Source organism: Leiobunum rupestre, chromosome 8 (assembly GCF_980474605.1).
Source record: "Leiobunum rupestre chromosome 8, qqLeiRupe1.1.hap1, whole genome shotgun sequence".
Taxonomy (NCBI): domain Eukaryota; kingdom Metazoa; phylum Arthropoda; class Arachnida; order Opiliones; family Sclerosomatidae; genus Leiobunum; species Leiobunum rupestre.
The window spans coordinates 60696783-60721350 of record NC_143391.1 but is presented as its reverse complement, the minus strand read 5'-3'; the positions used below and the strand labels follow the sequence as shown (position 1 = coordinate 60721350).

Here is a 24568-nt window from a genome sequence, read left to right as displayed (position 1 = left end):
GGGCTCACAAAAGAAAGGCATTAAATGACCTGGTCGGGGAAGCAGATCTCTCAATCTTGTTCAAAATCAAGTTTTGCGGTAAGCGGAAATGCACGGGGCGCGTTACAGGTAAGTAATCCCAGGCATGTACGTTGGTACCTTAATTGCGATCAGGTTTAAAATGTTTTGGCGAATATTTTTCTACTGGATAACTTAGAACGCGTTGGAGGTTATATTCCTTTTAAAGGTTCTTCCATGAGACCTCTTTAGTTTATTTAAAATACGTCAATCGGTCGCTACTCGTTCTGAAATCAGAGTTACGACAGAATGACGTGTTTCAAATCATTTAAGTCTCTATTGAAATTCACTTTAACCGGCTATGTAAAATTCATTCATATACTTAACGTCATTATTATCATTATTTATGCGAGACGCAACAAACACGTAGAAGGGATATAAACGACAGTGGTTAGGGTGGTCCCAAGGCTAGACAAAAAGTAGAGACGAAACAGGCCCACTTTATTTTAGAATCGACCTGACCCGAAACATTTTAAAATAAATTTTGACTGACCCGAAATCCCCGGTGATAACCAGCCCCACGTGCGAAACCGCCGCCTGTTGTGCCTCCCAGGCGTGGTCCACTACCACCTGATAAATAAAGGCAGGGATTAGGAGGATCCCCGTGGTCCATTGATAAAAGAAGCATCGAGTCCGGCAAATTCTGGGCGGACTCTAAGGCACCCTGAAATATAGCGGGGATGCCAATTAATGCCGCTACACAAATTGGGGTGATGTTTCAAGCCGTTTTAACACTATTTGTACACTTATTCATGAGTCGAAATTTGACACTGTTGGGGGTGTTTTTTACCACCTTCACGATATATTTCTTAAAAATACGGGGTAGAAAATGAGATTATAAACTTCTTTTCTACACTATTTGAACACTTTTTAAACATTCTTTGTTTGTGCCCCATAATATTTCCAAAAACTGTTAATAAAGGGCGTATTAACACTTTAAAAGGTGTGATTAAACGTTTGAAAGATGCGTCATAACTGTTTAAAAGTGCGTTTACATGTTAGAAGATATAATGTTTCACAAACTGGGGAGTGCTTAAAACGGGTTTAAATGTTTGGTTTAGGTGTTGAATCTGGGTTCGACTCATCAATTTGAGTGTAAATGGTGTTCGAAAGGTGTGAAACAAACAATTGTAAAGTGTTAAGTCACACTATTTTTACACCTTTAAAAAGTAACTCCGTTTTAGAAGTGTTAAAACGGTGTGAACGAGGTGTTACACTTTCTCAACACCTTTAAAACACCCCTATTTCTTATTATAAAACCTACTACGTGCTAGAAACCCCTACCTAGTTCCCAACTACTTGAGGCCAGGTACGACAAAATCCTACATATATAAGAATGAGTTATAGATTTCTCCTTCATAGTAAGTTTTATAGTAACGAAAAGGCAAACAAGATGTACAGAGACAACATGAAGTAGCTATTTCAATAAATATTTTTAAACGTGATAAAACTTGATATATCTTAAAAACTTGGAGGTAATGGGTGCTCGGCTTTTTTTAAAGTTATCCTACGGGAACGGTTCTACAAGACTGATATTTTTTTGCAACAACTTATTTTGGATTAAAAGCCTTAAAAAAAAATCCGTATTTTGGTCAAAATTGCCCCTTGGATTGCATTTTACAGAAGATCTGTTCAACCGTATTTCACCAAACTTTAAATTTATGTAAAATATAATTCTTTTCACGCTTTTCAAAAAGAAATCGTTTTGTCTCTCTGGTGGCAGCTAGCGAAATATATATACATCGCGCACTACCCTCAAGAACACAGTCTCAACACGTTGAGCTATTTGGCCTACACGTTTATAAAGTTATAAGCTCAACATATAATATTTAACTTGGAGCTAGGACTTATGGCTCTCGGGCAACTGAGTGCCTATTAAAACATTTGGGTTTGTTTTGTTATCTAGACTAGATAAATTAAAATAGAAATTTAAGCACTATTTTAATATCACAATGTTATAATACAAATTGGTATTTCCCTTTTTAATATCAATTTTCAATTTACATGAGCACGGCACTGCGATCCCTGCTGAATCTCTTTGGGGCCGCTACAACTAGATCTGGCTGAACGAGTTTTAGGTCTATGAAAAAAATTAATTAAAATTTTATTTCAATAAAACCCCCGAATATATTACCGTTTACTCCTTGCTGATTTAAATATGTTGCTTTTCCTGCACAAGGGTGGTTCTAAATATGTGAATTTTGAGAAGGGTTGCAAATTTAGTACAATCAAAGTAAAGCCCAAGGAGGGGGAGTCTGGACCTCGAAAACCCCCTTTTCTACGGCACTGAATAATAAATGATATATTATCATTATGTCTTGTATAGATTAAGTAAACCGGATATAAATTAATGTATTATCAAATTATAATATAAAATATAAACATTTCTATTCACATTATACGAGATTCGAACTTGCTTTCCCACAACCGTATGTAGTGCAGATTTCTCACATTTAACCATTCGACCATGCACGGATATCAAAATGTAAAGTACAAAAATTGTAAGCCAAGGCTTAGTATATTATTTTTGATGATAGAGTAGAGAAATAATCAATAGACGCTTCACAACCAAGGTTTAAATATTTAGAGCTGTAGTTTTATCGACATCTGGTGTTATCAATTTTTACAAGAACGTTCTTAAATAATTTTTTTAAAGACTAATTAAGTAATTAATTAAATAAAATATACAAAAGCACAAAACATACTCTTAAACGAAGATTCCTTTAATTTTTTTAAACAATCGTATAAACCGTTTTTAAGTTAAAACTGCCTAAAAATATAGTATAGGGCATATTGATTTTGCCATAGCGTGAAGCCCATTAGAAAGTCCCATAGTATTTGGTGGAAAACGGGTTAATTTTTCCATAGCGTTACGGTGGGGGAAGGATGAGGTTTAAATGTTAAACTCGAGACTACTTATTTATACACGCAGACGGTCGTCTGTGTGTCTTATATCGGGATGAACTGATTTTCACCCCCGCCGACTGAAATATATTGACACTACAGCGAATTGCAAGAACTTTAGAGAGACTATGAAAGGTTGCGTCGTGTTTCGGGAAAGTGTCCCGAATCTCGAAGATTATCCCGGGGAAGAAGGCAAACACGTTCTCTTCATCGCCGATGATATAATGAATGAGAACAATGGTCAAATCGGGGGATTCTTCACGAAAGGCGCTCATCATAGAAATATTAGTTTTGAGTTTAATACCCAAAATATGTTCTTAAAATGTAAAGACGCGCGCGACGTTTCAAGTAACGCGAATTACATCATCATATTAAAAAACCCTCACGATCAACTTCAACCCCGGTTATTATTCCGTGAACTTCGAGGCTCTAATTACAGATTTGCTTTCGAGGCGTATCTCGAGGCTACCAAACAACCCCATGGGTATATCCTTATAGACAATCGTTAACAATGCCCCGACGAGTATAGATTCAGAACGGATATTTTCCCTGGTGAAACCGAAATGGTTTATCTCCCAACGAAAAAAGGCGGGAAATTAATATTTATAAAGTTGGACGAGAAAGACGCGCAGGTGACACGTACACAATATTGTTTGCCTTGACTAAAACAAAAGAATGTTAAAAGAAGAAGCCTTTAAATCGGAATTGGGACGGTTTTCGGTCACCCTGGAGCAAACTAGCGTGGAAAGTGCGAAATCTACGCTTCTATCAACCGCTTTCTAAACTAAGAGATGATTCCCAAATCGAATTTTGCACCCCAAAAAGCCCGGAATATACCGATCGCGCCATAATTCTCCTTCACGTCAAAAGTCAAGTAACGCGGGAGAACGGGGCTTATTTAGACTTGGTCGATAAATTATCGACTTGCAATAATTTGATGCATAGTCACTTCGACCAATTAGAAATTTACTTGAACGGTAATTTTATCACATCCTCGGCTAACCGATATTCTTACCGGGCCTATCTCGAATCGCTTTTGAACTATTCTTTACGCCAAAGACGTCGCCGGGAAGTTTGACGACCTAATAACCAGAGAATTACACCGGGGCAAAGATAAGCAGTTTATGGATACCTAGCCTATCCATATTTGGCACCCTTCTCATTTTTATAAACTCGTAATGTTTAGAGCCATTTTATCCGTATTACCATGGCGTCACTGGATACATAATGTAGGTAAATGTGTTTTGGAAAAATAGCAATACATTTTTTTTCTTACTCAATTTATTATTATTCTTTTTAGTTGATTTAGGAAGATTGGTTCTAGAATTTTTCTTATTGTAGCGATTTTTCTTTTAAAATGAAATTTTTTAATTTGAAAATAGCTTTTTCGATCTTCTTCATCGAGGAAAAAGAAAGCTACCGGGACAGCATCGATTTTGACGGTTTGACGAAAACCTCCCGGGAATACATTTTTGAAATATGTTGCAACAGTTCTCCCATGTTCCCGAAACGCGTAGTTTTCGGTCACAGTCTTGTATCTCACCGCCGCAATTAAAAAAATTCAAGCAGTCCGAAAAGTTAGTGAAAAAACCCGGGTTAACGAGATCCTCGGGGGACGGCTTAGTTAACGGGAAACCGACGGCAAATGACTTCAGCCTCTCCGATGAATATCGCATCGGTCTTAATTGTGCGTCGTATTTCTCCTGAAGACGGGCGTACCCCAGCTTGACGTAGTCACAATGGGGAAAAGCGATTATGTGCAAGTGTATAGGGTTGGGACCCATCTCCCAATTCGGCATCAGGTCAACGCACCAGAAACATAGTTATTGCCTTGTGGCCGACGTCGAAAAATCACGCCTGAGCTAGCTCGACGGAGTGCATAATCTCAGCCGGAAAGTTTTTAAAACTTGCCATTCGTCTAGCCTCATTATTCTTTTTTTATTTTAAAGGAAGCTAAAAAACGTTTCCTATCACCTTTCGAACTAATTTCCTCCAAACTCCCCTACCACCTGGAAAATCGCTACCCCCAGAGATAACCCCACCACCACCATGAACAAAGGAATACCTCAAACCGTGAGAAACTGAACTCCTAAATAAGAGAAAGAGATAGATTTCCACGGCCTCAAAATCTATAATCCAATGGTAAAAAAGGTCAAGACTCCTGTCGCTTCTTTCCCAACTCTAGAGTGTTTAAAAAACAGTACATGATGCCTTTCTCGGCGGTCGACAAATAAGGTGACTCATCAGCAATAAAATTACTTATATTACCGCATTCGTTGCCTAATAGAAATTTACAATGAGGGAAATATTTAACGTGTTCACCGCAAGGGCTGTCATCCTTTCACCAAGCCATAAGTTCCCCTCACAAGCGAAACATTTAACTTAATCCTTGTAATTAGTGTAATAAAACCCCGCCCGATCTAAGACTCTACCCTCTTCAATATTTACCAGAAACCCTTTATTGAAAGATCGAATTTAAGCGATCTCGTATCGCATAGGATTTCGCTCTACCAATTCAATATTTACATCGTCTTTCGCCCGTTCGAGAACAGGGACATTCGCGGTATTCTTTTCAATAACTAATTTGCATAAGCAAACATAAATTCGAGGAAATCATTATTTCGATATATGAGCTCTGGTCGTTCACGATGTCCTAGGCCTTGGGACAGCCGATTTTCCCGAGTTCGAGCACCAGTGGGGGGATGCTTTTTCTAAGGAATGGCATTTCTCCTGTCCCTTGCTGTAAAAAATGGGCCCGTCTTCGGTTAACGCTCTGAGACAGTGTTGTTACCATTGATATTGGTTAAGACCCACAGATTTAGTCGGGTTACGTGATGAGAGAGATCGCTGCCGTGGTACGGAGGTTTTAAAAATAAACTTTTCACACGGCTACTTTGTTGAAGACCGGCTTGTATTTCGCGCCTAGAAAGAATTCAAAATTGACAACTAACTTCGGTCCTTCCATGTTTCCTGTTTCATTTCGGCGATACCCCCTACGACTAAAGCTAGGTTAAGTCCGCTTCTCCGCACGAATGTCATTTCTCTATTGGTTCCTCGTAAAACCTATCAGTGAAGGAGGTCAAACTTCTCCCCCTATTTCGATTTTTCAGGTAGAGCACGCAGTACACTGAGAGAAATTTCTTTACTTTCTACAGAGTTTTTGTACAGTATTAATGTGTGCGAAATTTTTGCAGTACGTTTCTGTAAGCAAGTAAAAAAGTTCAGTCATTTTATTTTTGTACAATATCCTTATGTATATTTTAGTTACAGAACTATAGAGATTACAGAACTATTTCTGTAATCTATGATCAACGATTTTGGCTGTTAAAATGACCAAATATGTTTATTTGTGGCACTGTAATTTTCACCAAAAACTGCAAAAATTACAGATCTCGTCTTGTAATGTAAGTTTAAGAATCGCCATCGGTCTTCGCTTGGGTGCCCATATCTGCGTTCCGCGCATCTGCAACAGTGGTGCACATGAGTGGTGTCGTGAATAGCGAAATAATAGACGCGTTCCTTGCCAATAAAACAGTAAACCTTTAATTATAACGGAATTTTATGGAGCATCAAAAATCTACACTTCTTATTTGAAAGATAAACATTTTGTCTCTTTTAAAAACTAAAAAACGTTAGCCAAAAATACACGCGATTTTATCCTCGCATTTTTAAAACGTGCGTGATATAAATGTAAGATCGCGCGGTGGATAAAAATACGAAAACTTTAGGTACATGTGTTTGGAGATTATAAAGTTATATATACAATACTAAACATTCCGCCCGCCTTGAAATAATTGATTTCAATTTACAAAAATGTTTAAGAAAAGATTTTGTCTAGGGGCAATTGACATAATTTTACGACGGGCCTTTTTAATATTTTGTCAGCTGTTCTGACTGAAACTACTCGAACGTGGTTGTCTTCTCCGGGATGAAGTTGCGTTATTCTTCCCATTCTCCACTTGGTAGGAGGAAGGTCTTCATCCTTAAGCAGCACTAGTTCATCGACGCGTAGATTTGGCTTAGGTGTTGTCCATTTCGGTCTTTGTTGAAGGCGCGACAAATATTCACTTCTCCAGCGTTTCCAGAAGTGTTGTAGGATTTGTTGGCCCAACTGCCAACGCGAAAGACGATTGACCTTTTCTGAAGTCAAGTCGGGTTCTGGGATGGCGGTAAGCGCATCTCCGATTAAGAAATGTCCGGGTGTTAAAGCGGCGAAGTCGGATGGGTCCGAGCTTAACGCCGTCAATGGACGCGAATTTAGGCAAGCTTCTATTTGGCATAGAAGCGTTTGCATTTCTTCAAAGTTAAGAATTGTAGTGCCAAGAACTCGTTTAAAGTGATACTTCACTGACTTCACTCCTGCTTCCCAAAGACCTCCAAAATGGGGAGCGGTAGGCGGGTTGAAGTGCCAGCTCGTACCTTCGTCAGCGAGCCATCTTGACACTTGTTCGTTGTTGTTCGCGGAGACGATGAATTTAATGAATGCTTTCATCTCTCGGTCTGCTCCAACGAAATTTGTTCCGCAGTCGCTGTAGATATCCGAGCATTTCCCTCGTCGAGCGACAAAGCGTTTTAAGGCTGCGAGAAATGCGTCGGTGGTCATGTCGCTGACCAATTCCAAATGAATCGCTCGCGTGGTAAAGCAGACGAAAACCGCAATGTAGCCCTTAAACCGGAGATGGCTTCGTCCTTTCATGAGTTTAAGGGTGAATGGGCCTGCGTAGTCAACGCCGCACTTCAAAAAGGCTCGTGCTGGATTTACCCTGGCCTGGGGTAGATCACCCATTAGTTGTTTCGCCGTGATGGTCTGTTGACGAACGCACGGAATACATCTTCGAATGTGGAAACGTATGGCATCGCGAAGTCCAACGATCCAAAAACGCTTTTGCAAGGTAGTTGCTAGCAACTGAGCACCTCCGTGAAAATGTTTCTCGTGCTCGTGTTGAATTAGGAGGTCGGTCAATTTGCTGTGTCTTGGTAGCATTGCTGGGTGCATTTGTTCATACGATAGGTTGGAGTGACGCAGTCGGCCACCAACACGTAGAATTCCTTTCTCGTTGAGGTATGGTTGTAACGATAGAATTTTGCTTTTCGTTGGTAGTTTCTTGTTTTGTTTGAGGCGGCTTATCTCTTCGCCAAAGCTGTTGTTTTGAACGACTCTAATCCAATGAAATAAGGCCTTTTCGTTTTCTTCTCTTGATAGAGCACCAGAAATTCGTTCTTCTTTCACGTGGAAACAATTGAAAATGAACCGCAGTATGTAAGCGGTGACGTGAAGGAGTTTGCTTAGCGACGAATATTTTGTTAGTAAGGTTGATTCCATTTGACAATGCGTCACCGACGCGACTACTCGTCTTTCTTCTGATAAGCAGTTCATTGGCTCTTGTTGGTTATCGTTCTGTTCTCTTGTTGTTAGAAGAGAATCCAAGTCGTCAGGTCCATGCCACCACAACTCATTTTGAGCAAGCTCGTTAGCGGAGATTCCTCGTGAGGCACAGTCAGCTGGGTTTTTGTCTCCGGCAATGTGATGCCATTGAGCCTTCGGTATCTTTTCGTGTATTTCGGAAACCCGATTAGCCACGAATGTTTTCCAACGTTGAGGTGCAGACTTCAACCATGCTAGGACGATTGTTGAGTCCGACCAACAATGAACGTCAGTAATTTCCATTTTCAGAGACTCTCTGACAAGTTGCATCAGAGAGGCGAGAAGTGATGCTCCACAAAGTTCCAACCTCGGCAGGGTGATTTGTTTTAACGGAGCGACCTTTGTTTTTGCAGCGATTATTTGCACCTTGACGCTTCCTTGGGCGTTTAAGGTCTTCAGATAAACCGTCGCTGCGTAGGCCTTCTCCGAAGCGTCACAAAATCCATGTAAGCTAGCTTGTGTAGCGTTCGCTTGTGAAATGTGTCGTTGTACGGTTATGTTTTCGATTTTTGGTAAATCTGTTCGAAATGACCTCCATTTATTTTCGAGTGATTGGGGAAGAGGTTCGTCCCTATTTAATTTGATCTGCCACATTTCCTGTAGGAGAAGTTTGGCTCGAATTGTAACTGGAGTGAGTAGTCCCAGAGGATCAAATACTCTGGCCGTATCCGATAGAATTGTTCGCTTGGTGATTGAACTTCTTGATTGAGGAGAAGTAACCACGAACGAAAAGTGGTCAGTAGAAGGAGTCCAAAAGAGACCAAGGGTCTTCACTGTTTCGTCGTTCTCGATTGATAGTGGTTTTTGAAGCTCTTTTAGGTTTGCGGGGAATGGATCCAATAATGCCGCTTCATTGGATGCCCATTTACGTATCTCAAAACCACCTTGAGACGTAGCTTGAATGATTTCAGCTTGAAGTTTCAAGGCCTTTTGCATTGTTTCTTTACCGGACATCAAATCATCCATGTAAAAGTCATTTTCCAAAGCTGAAGACGCCAGTGGGAGTTCGTCCTTAATGTACTGACTGAGTTGCTTTAAGACTTTCGTTGCCAAGTATGGCGCTGATGTGGTTCCATATGTGACTGTTAGCAACCGATAATCTTGCAAAGGTTCGTTGGGGTTAGTTCGCCATACAATTCTCTGGTAATCCCTGTCATCCGGGTGTACCCAAATTTGCCGAAACATCTTGGTAAGATCCGCTTTCATGGCAATACGATGTTGACGAAATCGAATTAGCAGATTGACCAGGTCATCTTGAAGTTTCGGTCCGACCAGAAGCGTGTCGTTTAATGAAACGCCCGATGTAGATTTGGCTGATGCGTCGAACACGACTCGGACTTTTGTGGTGGTACTATCTTCTTTGAATACCGCGTGATGTGGTAAGTAGTACGGTTGATTTGTGATTCTGTTTTTGACATCGTCTGGAATGATTTCCATGTGTCCCAGAGCCAGGTATTCTCCCATGAACTTGCGGTACTCATCATAGAGGCCTGCGTTGAATTGTAAACGTCGTTCTGTTTGTAAGAACCGACGAACGGCAATGTGCCTGGATTCCCCTAGAATTGGAGGGTTCTTCTTCATTGGCAATCGTACGGTGAATCTTCCTGTCGAGTCACGCGTATGCGATTCTTCGAAATGCTGTTCGCATTGGGTTTCAGTTGGTGTTAACATTCTTCGAGGGTGGATGTCTTCCAGCTCCCAAAGATTCTTCAATTCATCTTCCAATTTGCAATGGTGGACCTTTATCGTCGGACTTCTTCCTTTTATGAGTAGTGGACCGGAAATTGCCCATCCGAAACGAGTGTTAAAGGCACCGGGAAGATCTTCTTTGCCCTTGCAAATTCCATCTTGCAAGAGACTTAGGTACACGTCCGCACCTAGTAGAATATCCACGTGTCCGGGGATATGAAACGTCGGGTCTGCGAGATTCAAGCCCTTTAAATGCTCGCAGGTTCTCGGGTCGAACGGACTGTTCGGTAGCTTGTCCGTGATCTTGTTCAGAATGATTGCCTCGACCGTCACCTCCGATGTGTTGCTGAGGTTTGAGCTGATGTTCAATATGATACTGCCTCGAGAGGTGTTCACTCCGGTTGCACCAATTCCGTCAACTGAAGCGTTGAAGCGTGTTCGTTTCAGCTGTAGTTGCTGCGTGAATTGTTCCGTTATGAAACTGGCTTGCGATCCTGAGTCCAGCAATGCTCGGGCTGGAAATAGTTGATCACCGAAACCCTTGACTTGGACTATTGCCGTTGCCAAAATCACTTGAGAGGTTCCGTTTAGGTCTCGAGAAGGGCATGAAACGATGCCAGAGATAGCCTTCGTTTTTGGCGGTTCCTTCTCTTGTACGTCTGGATGTAAAAGCGTATTATGTCTGAATTTACACTTTCTACAATGGCCAGATTTGCATTCGTTGCTTTGATGGTCAGTTCGTAAGCAGTTGAAACACATGGAATTATTCTTGACCATGTTCCAGCGCTCGGCTGAAGATGCGTTCAGAAATTTTGTACATCGGTACGTTGAATGGTTTTCGTTACAAAAGTTGCAAGACTCACTCAGAGTACCATGATGAGCTTTTGTACTCGGCCTCTGATGTATTGGAGCCTTGGATTTGGTGATTGCGATATTCGTAGGTGCTGGCGGGGCTGCTGCCAACGCTCTGGCCCGTTGATCCAGGAATGTTACGAGTTCATCGAAATTTGGCATTCCGTTCCCCCTCAGGGATAGTTCCCATTGTCGGCGAGATTCTGAATCGAGTTTTTCTTTTATAAGGTGTAGTAGGATGGCGTCCCAATGTTGAACTGGTTCTTGTAGAACCTTGAGTGCTCTTATGCATTCGGCTGTGGTGTCAATGAGTGTTCTCAAGGCTGACGATGATTCTTGTGAGACGTTAGGTTGATTGAAAACACGTCTTACGTGTGCGTCGATGATTTCTCGTTTGTTGTTAAAACGATTGTCCAAGATATCCCAAGCTTCCAAGTAATTAGCGTCAGTTACCGGGATAGATTGAATGAGGAGTGCTGCTTCGTTTCGTAATGATGACTTCAAGTATTGAAACTTCTGAGCTCCCGTTAGCGATTCGTTGTTGTGTACGGTTGCCGTAAAAAGATCGTGGAACGGTAACCAATCGATGAAACCTCCGCTGAAGGTAGGAAGCTCCAACTTCGGTAATCGAACTTCGCTAACTGGCCTGCCTGGCCTAACTGGTGCATTGGCTGCTCTTGTGTTGGCTTCAGTGACCAACAAGACATTTAATTGCTCAACCCGAGCGACAATGGCGTTGTACTCGGTTTCGTGAGGATCGAAGTCACCTGCTGGATCAATGGTTTTAGCTATGCCTTCGTGAGATTCGTCCAAATCTTTCGAAAACTTCTCCACTCTATCCACGTACAGCTTCAATGCAACATCAGATAAATGGTCCGCTGTTTGACCTACTGCATTCTCAATTCTTGTGACTTGACCTTTGACAGCTTGTCTTTTTCTCACATGAGCATCCATAATGTTGAAACTCCAAAAAAATCGTTATTTACGTTGTTGGTTTTAGAGAGCTTGAAAGGCGAATCCTCGTCCGTACTTCACTATAGCCCACGGAAATGTTTTGTCGATTCGACGATTAGTTCGATGGTGTAAACTAGTTGGCGACGATCCGGCTCGACGGACCAAAAAATGTCGTGAATAGCGAAATAATAGACGCGTTCCTTGCCAATAAAACAGTAAACCTTTAATTATAACGGAATTTTATGGAGAATCAAAAATCTACACTTCTTATTTGAAAGATAAACATTTTGTCTCTTTTAAAAACTAAAAAACGTTAGCCAAAAATACACGCGATTTTATCCTCGCATTTTTAAAACGTGCGTGATATAAATGTAAGATCGCGCGGTGGATAAAAATACGAAAACTTTAGGTACATGTGTTTGGAGATTATAAAGTTATATATACAATACTAAACAAGTGGCGTAGCCAGAAATTCGTCAAGGGGGGTCTAAGTATGTGAATGTGAAGAGGGGGTCGAGAAGGGGGTGGAAATTTAGTACAGTCAAAGGTAGACCCAAGAGGGGGTTTGGACACGGAACCACCCCCCCTGTCTACGCCCCTGGTGCTCATGTCGACACGTTCGGGACCCATGGTTAAGTTGCCAAAGCACTGGTCGTCTGTCCCGCCACGCCGCCGTCAACGACATCGCACGGCGCGCTCTCGTGACATGTCCGCCTGTGTGCCCTCCGTCCTCGAGCCCCCTCAGTTTGTCGAGGGACGACAGCAAACTCCCAGATGGCATGACCCTTGTCCCTTGGTCCGGTGGTAAATAATTACTATGGGATTTCACATGCTCGGACCCCATAGCGCCTTCGTATTTGGCTTCGTCTTCTACAGCCCCTCTCTGGGTCGCCATTCAGGCGGAATTGAAGAAAAACGCCAAATATATGTCGGTCTCGGTCATCGCTTCCAGTTCTGTGCTTTGGCTGTTGAAGCTCTTGGCTTGGCCCTGGAACACGCGACTGGCCGGAAAACTCGCGAAGTAACCGGGTAGCCGCGTTCCGTGGAATACATCAGCCAACGCATAGCCATTGCCGTGCAGCGGGGCAACGCGGCCGCCGTCCTGAACACGTTCCCACCAGACTTCTCTCTTTACGGAAATCCAGTATTTTAGTTAGCCGCTGGAAGGTTCTATGGTAACCAAATGTCTTATTTTTAAAATTAAAGTTTAGCAACTTGCGCAAAAATTACTAAAATTAAAATAACGTAGACCACGAAGTTTTCTAGTGCACAAGATTTATTTAAAACATAAATATTTAATTTGTGTAATTAAATATTTATGTGTATGTTTTGAGCGCCCCTAGCAGATTATTTTTTATAATAGTTTTTACTTTGAAGCCAATATAAAAACGAGCGTGGCTCTGAACACTTTATAGTACAGTTTATAGGGGGAAAATCCTTGCTCGCGGAATTTCGACGAATGTGTTGGACCCATTAATTCGAAGAGTTTTTGGTTCACTTATGTATTTATGATATTTCTCGCGACGATTTGTTTTTTTCCGTATATCATCATATTGTGTTCAGGCCAACTTGTTCAGTTATCTCCGCTTATCACGAGTGACACTTGAACGTATATCTTATCGCGTTTTATCATACGGAATAAGTTGAAATGATGTAAAAAGTCATAACCTGGGTGGCGCGCGTGCGTGGATTTCCCGGGGGGCGCGGCGCGGTTAATTTAAATTCAAATGAAAACATAGATTTAAGTGTTTTGCGCGGTTAATTGGAATTTGAAACATGGATTTGAGTTTTTTGACATCATAGAATATTCGTTGTTAAAGTAACGTAGAATGGAAATATTTTTAAACTTTATTAAAGTAAAAAACCGATAGGTTTACTGTTTATTCTTATTCTCGACTCCTGCCTTCTACAAGCTCCCCCGTTCTACAATGCAATCTGTTCCGGATCGCCTGGCTTTGGTCTATGCTGAAACCGTAAGCCCCGAAATTTCGACTGAAAACTTTCTTAACATGCATTTCTTGTTATTTTTATATCTGTAAAACTATTGGTCCTAGGCGAAATCTAAAACCACCACTGGATTCCTGACGTCGGAAACATGTGCCGTTTACATGTTTAGATATAATGGGTTTTTTAAGTGCTTAATCATTAGTTTAAATAAATGCGATTTTTTCGGCGACGCTCTTAACAAATTCCAGTTTCGCGGTACCGGCTGCTTGGGAAGCGACAACGGGGGAGACAGTCGATTCACAGAGACGGGAAAGGCGTCGGGGCATAGCGGAGTGAACCAGGAAACCAAAATAAAAAGAGTGGAATTTCATATTTTTAACAATAGTTTTGGAAATACTACCGTAATTAAATACAATTATAAATAACTATAAGTGAAAAATACAGCAATTCCAAAATTTTTAGTAATTTTTTGTAACGAGATGGCGTTGGGAGCCCAAAATGAATTAAAATGACAAGATAATGAACTCGAGGAATTGAAGTTATAAATTATTTGATATAAAAAGTAGAGAAAATGTTCAAACTGAAAGTAAAATTAAAATGAATAAGAGATATATGCGGAAACGAGATTCGAACTCACGCCTGTACGCTTTAAGCGTGCGTCCTTAACCATTTACCGGCCTCTTCGCTGTGAGAATAGTTCAAAAACCAAAATGCGTATATAAATAAAAGCGTCCCAGTCTTAATGATTAATTGAGAACGAAATAGCCAGAAATAACAAAATTACAATTACATACAGGTCAAATCGCTAATTATTTTATTGCACAAACTCAATTTGCAACTAGATTTTGTATTATTTATGAATTTTCTTTAAAAATGACTAGAAATTAAACCCGTTTTGCCTGAATGATCGTATTTTCTCGACGTCGTTCGGCCATATTTTTTAAATTTCATTTCTAGCCGGGAAGGCGAAAAACGCATGCGCCCACTGGTGAAACGAATATACTTCAACCTGTGTTGCCACGTCAATTGGCCGTATGTTGTATAGCGCTCTTGATGATTTACACAACGCAGACTAAGATGAATTTCCACCGCTGGCTACGTTTTTTCGCGTTCCCAATCATACCCGATCACACACATGGACGACACTAAAGTACACGATTCATAAAAATCTAATAACGTCGTTTTTTTAGTTTCAGTTTTGTCCGTCCTGGCATATACGCTTAGCTGTCGCTTCATTTTAATGAAATAATTAGTTTTAAATTCGGTAATTCACTTAACTTTCGTTTTACTTCATTAAAAGGATACCCCAGTTCAATTAAACAAGGTAATAAAATTTAAGCCAAGTAAAAACACTAAATACGCTTCCAATTCCAAACTAAAATACTTCGTTAAGTCTTAGCTGTTCTAAACAGTATTTCCATATGAAACCTAAATAAATATTACGTTCCATTTAATCTTTTTTCTCCTTCTGAAAAAGGGACATACATTATACAAAAACCAGTTCTTCGAACTGAAAAAATAGTGTTTATTCTTGTAAGTGTTACGGCTAAGAAGGGACAGACATTAAAATAAATTTAGAATTAATGTTTTTACGAAACATCATAACGTGCGATTCGAATCGCTCTTCATAATTATTTTTCCACTCTTTAATTTGGTATTTAATCTCTTAAAATTTGTAGAGTTTATTCTGGATAAACTTTGCGTACATTTTTTTGTTATGATGTTTTGTAAAAACATTAATTCTAAATTTATTTTAATGTCTGTCCCTTCTTAGCCGTAACACTTACAAGAATAAACACTATTTTTTCAGTTCGAAGAACTGGTTTTTGTATAATTTTATTATCATTGTAGTACTTAAATATGCTTGGCATTTGAATCTATATCACGAGTATTTCTTAAAACGAATATACATCTAAACTCTACTTTTAATGCAACAACATACAATTCCGATATTCAAATATTTAAAAATACTTAAATGATAAAAACAACTAACCTATATTTTAAATACGGTAAATTAAAAATACCTAATTAATGTACTAAGTTACTTTTAAAACAACCTTTTGTAACAATTCCAATATGTAAATATAGGTATAAAATACGATAAAAACCACTTACCTATATTTTAATTAAGGTAAAATACAATTGTTATACACGAATATAGTCGGAAAGATACTATTATATATTTCAGATATTCAAATACATAGAAAAACAGTACAAACACATCTAAATTCTACTTTTAATGCAACAAAATACAATTCCGATATTCAAATATTAAAAAATACTTAATTAATGTACTAAGTTAAGTTTAAAAAATGTAACCTATCTCACGAGTATTTCTCCTAGGTGAGAGATAGCGCGCGCGTGCGCGGAATTCATATTTTTTTCAAACTTAGAAGTTAGTTTCTATGAAATACTTACTAATACAAGAAAAATAGACTTTAGAGTGGATAAGATTTGTAAATATCATTTCGAAACTAATAATTTTCACGCTTTATTTAAGTCAAGCAATTACAATTTAAAAAATGAAAGAAGTTAAACAATATAAAAATTTGTAAATATTTTTGGGCAAAAAAGAAATCGAGAAATGTTTGAATTAAAATATCTTTTATTTTCAACAATAGTGCGTTTAACAAAAAATTGTCTTATATATGTTAAAAATAATAGCATGTTTCTTAAATATTTTAATTATTAGTAAAAAATGTATGTTAGATTTACAGGTATAGCGATTCACGATTAGAATTTTATTATCAATGATCGTTATCTAGTTATCTAATCTCATTGTATGCCATTTCTTATCTTGATAAGTTAACGTTTCACGGATATTTAAAATATCAATCTGTCAAAACCCGTATAATACATGGGAACGTAGAATTTCTTAGTGCCGAAAATTCTCGATACGGGTAGCCATTATCACGTTACAACGAGATTCTTGTTATGGAACTAATGACAATAAGGTATAAACTTGGCTTATCTTTGATAAAAACGTCTCTTATTCCAAAGAACTTGTATATTTATCAAGAATGTACTTGCCCTTTTAGTTATTTTGAAGGAAAAGGCCCCCTGAAATTTATGCTTATTTACTTAAATATTCCATTTCAATCTATCCTTAACCTAAGCAGTGTTTATCCTTTATATTTAAATATAGCATATGATGTTTTTTATATTGACAACATTCAGATAAATCAGAAGCGATGATATAAGATAAAGGTTTTGTTGGAATATCCATTTCAGAAGATCAACGCCCGTGAATAAATTAGACTAAATTTGGAATGATGTGATGAATAAGGGAATTGTACATAGCATAAAACTGAATTGTAGGAAGATACAAGGTTATATCAAATTAATCTGAAAAAAGGGATGGAAGGTGCGGAATAAGTAAACGTTATCTGAAACACTTAACTTGGAAGAAAATCAAAATAGGGCTGATATTATTTCTACCCTCAGAACACACATTTTAAACTTTATATACGGAGATCCCCCAAAAATCGAGAACAGTTTATGAATAGACTCGGTTCGAGTAAAACGTACGTGTTTGTCTCCTTTGAATATATTTCAAATGGGTAGAAAGAAATATATTCAGTGTCCAAGTTGCGAGAAACGAATACGTAGCTATAGATTAAGAACCCATAAATGTAATCGTACATCGTGTACAACGTGCAATAAATCGTTTAAATCACAACTGAGTCGACATATTAGACGTTGCAGTCTAAACCCTCACAAATTAAACTTAGGCAAAGTAGAAGCGGAAATTAATAAACAACGAGTCCGCGCAGAAGCCGTTGCTCGATCTGGACTACCATCGTATCTCTTTGGAAATTTGACAAGTGCTTGGGTGGAACAAATGAAAACCCCTAAACGAATAAACAAAGATATAGAACTTAGACCATGGCAGAAAAGTTTATTGGAACATTTAATTCTCTCAGACCGAAAAATAATATTTGTAATAGGAAAAGATGGAAATGAAGGAAAATCGTGGATGTTAAATTACCTGAAATCCCGTAAGCCCAATTTTACACATTGTCAGCAAGTGACAGTTTCGGGGGATGAAATGCTTTTTCAATTAAAAAAGGTTTCCTCTGGTGTGAACCACTTTTTCTTTAACACCTTGAGAAGTACAAAAATAAGCGACGAACACTTGGCAGTATTTGAAAGTTTAAAAGATGGTGAAATTGTTAGAACGAAATATAATTGTGTGAGTATAAATATTAGTACTCCAAATGTAGTTTGTGTATTTGGAAATTATATGCCTGAATCTTCCGGTTTAAATTCTGATAGAATTGTACGATTTTATATAAAAAATAATTATTTATGTAAATATTAATTATGAAATATGTATAGTATAGTAGAAATGTTAATACAAAAATTGCATAATTGAGGACGTGTGAATATAAAAATAGTAAACTTAAGGTTGTTTTTGTTTAATTCCCGATTTTTTAGGTATATGTTCATATTATAGCCGTCCTCGGGTTATCTATAGAAAAATAAATTGTTTTTTAAAAAATGATAAGAAATAATAATAAAATTGTTGATTTAAAACAGAAAAGGTATGTCTGTCTAATGTTTGAGTTTTCTTCAATTTATATCATATACATTTCTACATGGTTTTATTTAATTGTAAAAAAGTCTCTAACACTTATGAATAGATAATTTTATAATATGCAATTAAGTTAAAAATATAGACACAATGCATCTTATTTAATTATTTTTAACTGAATTGAAAACCTTTATATATTTTTTTTAAACTGTGTTTTTATGTTATACAATTTCAAATACAGGTATTGTTTACAGTACAGTACAAATACATAATTTAATGAAGCCATTCTAATTGTAATACTTATATTTAATGAAATAGGAAAGATGTATTTCTAAAACCCTATTTTGTAACTCAAAAGGAACTTAAAGAAACTGAAAGAGTTTCACATGGAATTGGGACTAGAGGGTAGCCATTATCACGTAACAATGTCTTTTTGTTATGGAACCAATGACAATAAACTATAAACTTGGCTTATCTTTGATAAAAAAACGTCTCTTATTCCCCAAGAACATGTATATTTATCGAGAATGTACTAGCTCTATTAGATATTTTGGAGGAAGGGCGAACTAAAATTTATGCTTGTTTACGAAATTAATTAGCGTATTTAAAAAAACTATTTTTAAATATTTGAATATCGGAATTGTATTTTGTTGCATTAAAAGTAGAATTTAGATGTGTTCCGACTATATTCGTCTATAAGAATTGTATTTTACCGTATTTTTATACCTATATTTACATATTGGAATTGTTACAAAAGTTACTTTTAAACGTAACTTAGTACATTCATTAAGTATTTTTAAATATTTTAATATCGGAATTGTATTTCGTTGCATTAAACGTAGAGTATATACATATTTATTTGTACATCAGAATGTAATTTAACGTTTTCGTATAGCCATTTGAAATAAGCTAGTCGAGAGCTTTTTTATTTTCATTAACCCCTCACACGTCTTGAACCAAAAATGTACCAAAATGGACCGGAAGTACCCTTAAAGCGACCAAAGTCACCATAACGGGCCCTATTTCGGACCATAAGTACCCTAACTGGACCTATTAGCTTTATTGCAATGTTAAACTTCCATAGAGATTCACCTAAAATAAAAAAACTTGCGGTCCAATTTTGGGTACATGAACCACTTGCGCGCTAATGATATTAAAATGAAGTTTAAAATTTTATTTTTCTTGTACCACCTTATAATATTTTTTGTGCGTAAAAAATAATTTCATTTGTAATATGTCATCTTATAAAAGTTTGTGTAAAAAAATAAATATTTTATTATCTTATAAATCCGACTCGTTATTTCTCATTGCTCGCGTAATTTTTTGAGATTACGTAATTAATAGTTCATTTTCGTCAAATTCCATTGTGTCCATTCATTCGAGGATGCCAAGTTGGAAATGTAAAAAATTTTTGTGCGTAAAAAATAATTTCATTTGTAATATGTCATCTTATAAAAGTTTGTGTAAAAAAATAAATATTTTATTATCTTATAAATCCGACTCGTTATTTCTCATTGCTCGCGTAATTTTTTGAGATTACGTAATTAATAGTTCATTTTCGTCAAATTCCATTGTGTCCATTCATTCGAGGATGCCAAGTTGGAAATGTAAAAATATTACACAAGTCGTAAACATATTTTAGAATTTTAATTTCAAAGTGTAACGAAAAATATTATAATAAAGTATCAATTTTCCAATGTAAAAAAATATGTATCCGAGTTTTTTTAATGCCACCTTTACATTATTTTCGCGTATTACATTTTCTGTAAAAAATCATTGTGTTTACTCTAACTACAAAGTACTTTATACGGCCACCCTTAAAATGTTATTAAAAAAGAACAATGTATTCAATATAAAAACGTTTATTCACATTTTCTTTACAACGGTTTTAATATTAGGAATTTGATTAGTTTTACAATATTCTTGAAAAAAATCAGAGCATCCATTTCCTTTTAATTCGGCTGGCAGGTTAGATGAAGTTGACTCGGTTGACTCCATTGTGTCACCGCGCTTTTTACATGCCACAATAAGTTCGTTAAGATAATCGATAATTTTATCGTCTGACATTTCCTCGTCCTCCGTGTAATGGAGAGATTCACTCGCCTCTCAATCACACGCAAGATCCGATTTTTCTTTTAATGTATTACAAGATAAATGTGTCATTAAATGTTGTTTGAAACCTCTCCCTGACCGGTATATTTCAGCGCATATCCAGCATTTCTTTGGTACCCTATGCGGACCCACAACCAGCCCTGCCGAGGGACACGGTGACGAAATCTTAACTCTTACCGTCAAACGCCTCGAGGTAGAACATTTAATGAAAATGCTCGTAAAAACACTCATTTCAGATGGTTCGTTTCGCCCCTTTGAGTGAACTTCGCTATATACCTTACGAAGATCGACGTAATTACCATGATATAAATAAAATACATTTCCAAAGACGTATATTCAATGTAAATCGTATTATACAACCTGTACTTGAAAAATATATAAATAAAACCTTATAATTTGTATACACTTGGCTTTTTTTCACACCACTTTTAGCGAGGACCACCCGCTGTGCCTATTTTACGGGGTAAGCTACCCTTTACCCCTTAGGGCGATATAAGACGCACGCGCAAAGTGTTTGAAATGGAAAATGTTTGTCGGCGAAAACATCAAAGGCTCGACCCCTAGGGGGACATGACGGATAGGTTTTGACAAGTTGATGAGGGACCTATTGACCTATATTACTCGGGTTTATAGCTGTTTGCATAACATCGTGTCAGATAAATCATCTGACCTTTTGACCTAGCGAAAATGTTCGCAAATGGGGGGACTGCTTACCCCCAAAGGGACTCAGGGATCGGTATACGCACTCACTTATCTCTCGTAACGTTGAAAATTTCCTTGAAACCCCCCCCCCCCCTTACTTTTCGCTGAAACGATAAAACTACGTTTAAGAATATACGCTAATCCCCGACAGGTTACAATATTGAGTCTAGAACCCCTAAAACCATGTTAAACCGATGCTCCCCAATAATTCCTCTAATACCAAGTTGAAGTGTTTGGTCAATATCCTGTCTCGAGAACGAGAAAAGCCCCGTGTCATACCCCTTTATTCCAACCCGTATAAAAACCAAGCCCCCAAACCAAAAAATATCCTAACTGATTTCTACCGCCCCCACGCCAGTCTTAATTTTAGTTATTCTCCCTGATAAATTTTTAAAATATCCAGTAAATTTAAGCGCTTAACGCAAGTTTTTCTATCTTTCTTTAGTTTCTTTATCGCCCCCATTTTTTAGTGTTATTACCATTATCATGGCTGCCAGGTAGCCCGAGGATACATCCGATTTACGTAAGAGATCCCATTTTTTATTTTTGTGTTATTATTATATGTGAATAAAAGCATTTCAATCGAGAATTTCATTGAGTATCCTAATTACTGTCCGTTATCATCATCTTTCTTTTACTAATTGTCATCGACGCACTGCTACGTATCGTAAATAATAATCGATATATACGCGGGAGCGAAGGGGTAATAACGGCCCTCACTGGGCTGGATAAATTAGCCGAAACTTTTACTACGGGAAAATGTCGTCCGAATTAGCTGGTTGCTGATGGACGACTATTCCGGCAGAAACTTTCGGTTTGGAAAATTTCGGCCGGAATAGCCTGCAACAATTCGTCAGCTATTCCGGCCGTACGTTTCGGCCGTTTTAGCCACATTTTAGTTGAAAGCTATTCCGGCCGGAATAGCCACTCCGTTTTAATTAATTACCAATGATGACGTGTTCAACTTTAAGTTTTTGAAAGCTGTACTTCCCATTCATGCCAACCCAGTTGAACTTGAGAATTAAACCATGTGCGAAAGTAAATTTCTGCAGCACTGTGTCACTTTTCTTCCTCCATATGATGCAAACTTATTAGTCTTGTTGGAAAATGTTATTAATTTGCTTAACTGTGTAATGGCTATCCATATTACCAAGATTGAATCATTTGAATGAACATTAACTGGGAATATGAAGGTCCTGTTCACCCTCGTCCTATTCGGAATAAAAAATACGCCGTATCTAAAGGGGGAAGACGGTTTATAGGGGTTGACTGAGATGTCCAATGAAAACTTTTATCTGATGCCACTTTTTTAAAGAATTATTTGAACCTGTGATTGCAAAAACCTTTTTTAAAAAATGGAGGAAAATAATCCCAATTATCTTTCAAGAATTTACTACTTATTACGCAACCCATTGTTTGAATAAAGGTGTGTTACCCAAGTGAGGGTAAAGCTTCGGGAATACTCTTTCTGCTTGGTAATGCCAGATTTCTTGTTCCCAGAAACCAGCTTAAAAAACTACTAAAGTAACTGTAAGCGCAAGGAGAAAATTAGATCAAAAGCTGAAAATAATTTAAAAACTAGTTCCTGTCTCAGATGTTTCTAATACTTTCGATAACCAAAAGTTAGCGAACCAGAGCAAGATATACCCTTTGACTTGAGATCACTTACCACTGTATATGAATAACTAGCTTTAATATATGAATTTGATCTGTTTTTTTACGTAAGAAAGGTAAAGGCTGTAGCAAAAACGTAACATGCGTAGCTAAAAGCTTGAATTTCGGAAAAATCCCAACTAAACTTCCACTTCTATGAATTCCTTTTCTTTCACACTAACTCCCCTTCTACGAATTTCAAATTTACCCGTTAATAAAGTTTAGAGGTCAAGACGGGCGCAAATAACTCAATAGAGGAAACTAGCCGGGCGACGTTATCAACCAATAACGGCCTGACAACGCGACATATACATAATATATTGATCTAGTACTGTCCCGGCTTCTAATGCCGTATTCGGACATCCAGAGCTTCTTACCCAATCTAGCTCAGCGAAAAACCTCGCTTACCCTAGATCAGTAACTTGCGAACTTATGATGCCTTTCCTGTCGAAAGGCAACTCCCCGCCTTGGAAGAGTTTTCTCCCTCCGTGGAGTCAGAAGAGTTTTTATCTGAAACCACCAACGTCACCATCACTTCTCCCCGACCATTCTCGGAATCGAGAGGGGCCCTGGATAAAGCATCCACTACAATTTTCAATTTCCCTGGTCGGTATCGCACCTCAAAATTATACGACTGTGGTTCCAAGGCCCAGCGGGGAAGTCTGCCCACCGGCTAATTAAGGTGTCGTCACCACTTCAACGCTTGGTGATCGGTTTCGATCACAAAGTCTGTACCCTCGACGGACATTTGGAAATTCTTGAGGGCGTATACCACAGCAAGACATTCCAATTCCGTGGTCGAGTCCCCGGTTTACAAAGGCTATAGGGTTTATTCCTTTCCCTGCTTTCTACTCTAACCCAGCGCATTAGCCCTTTAAACTCGCATCGCAGTTAATAAGAAAATTCCCATTCAAATCTGGGAGCGCCAACTCCACCGTGTTTAAACCTGACTACTTAGTTCCCGCAATGCCTTTTTGCATCGTTTATCAGCAAATCATACAACGGCCTGGCAGTTGCCGCCATATTCGGGATGAACTGCCGATAAAAACCGGTCATTCCGAGGAATTGCTGCAACTCCGTTACATTATAGAACTGAGGGTATTCCTCTATTGCCCTAAATTTATCCGGATTTGACTTGCAGTACTCCGGTACAACCTCATAGCCCAGAAGTGACAACTCGCCAGCGCAGAGTTGCACCTTGTCCAGGTTTACTGTTAGTCCCGCTTCCCCTTAACACTCTAGGGCCCTTCGAATGATCCTCAAACGATTCGGAATACACGGCGAAATCGTCGTAATATACCTAAACAAATTACCATTTGTAATGAGCAAAACGGAATCCACCAGACGCATGAACGTCCTCGGTGCGTTTTGAATTCCAAAAGGCATCTTTTTGAATGGAAAACACCCCTATTGACAGATGAAGGCGGTCTTCGGTCTGTCACACTCCCTTACGTTGACTTAATTCGAGCCTTTCAAAGGGTCAAACCTGGTGAAATACTACGCATTTCCCCGATACGCCAAAATATTTGGGATTGAAGAAATGGGGTTACTGTCGGACTCCGTTACACCGTTTATACCTTTAAAGTTAACGGAGAGCCGTTTGGTACCGGCCATCTTGCTGGCTAGTACAATAGGCGCAGTACAAGGCGAGACAATGGGTTATATCAAATCTAGATCCAACTACTCATCAAACGCCTGGTAAATCTCCTCTCGCTATCTTTTACTAGCTGGAGGGGGGT

At 38.3% G+C, this 24568-nt stretch overlaps 1 protein-coding gene across 1 annotated transcript; it reads right to left on the bottom strand.

The window, feature by feature from the left end:
- Positions 1-296: 296 nt before the first annotated feature.
- Positions 297-11881, bottom strand: LOC149933823 (uncharacterized). Its single transcript, XM_090157450.1, has 5 exons — positions 11477-11881; positions 7381-11425; positions 6866-7257; positions 551-721; positions 297-356 (listed from the first exon to the last, which is right to left on the bottom strand). The coding sequence occupies exons 1-5, from the start codon at positions 11879-11881 to the stop codon at positions 297-299; spliced, it is 5073 nt and encodes a 1690-aa protein (XP_090013576.1).
- Between the last annotated feature and the right edge of the window lie 12687 nt (positions 11882-24568).

What these genes read in the sequence shown, in the direction of transcription:
- LOC149933823 (XM_090157450.1), bottom strand. Translation starts at nt 11,881, where the DNA reads ATGGATGCTCATGTGAGAAAAAGACAAGCTGTCAAAGGTCAAGTCACA. An exon ending in ACGATCTTTTTACGGCAACC is followed by an intron (nt 11,426 to 11,476) that starts GTACACAACAAC and finishes CAATACTTGAAG; the next exon opens with TCATCATTACGAAACGAAGC. An exon ending in GAGAAGACAACCACGTTCGA is followed by an intron (nt 722 to 6,865) that starts GTAGTTTCAGTC and finishes GCTATATTTCAG; the next exon opens with GGTGCCTTAGAGTCCGCCCA.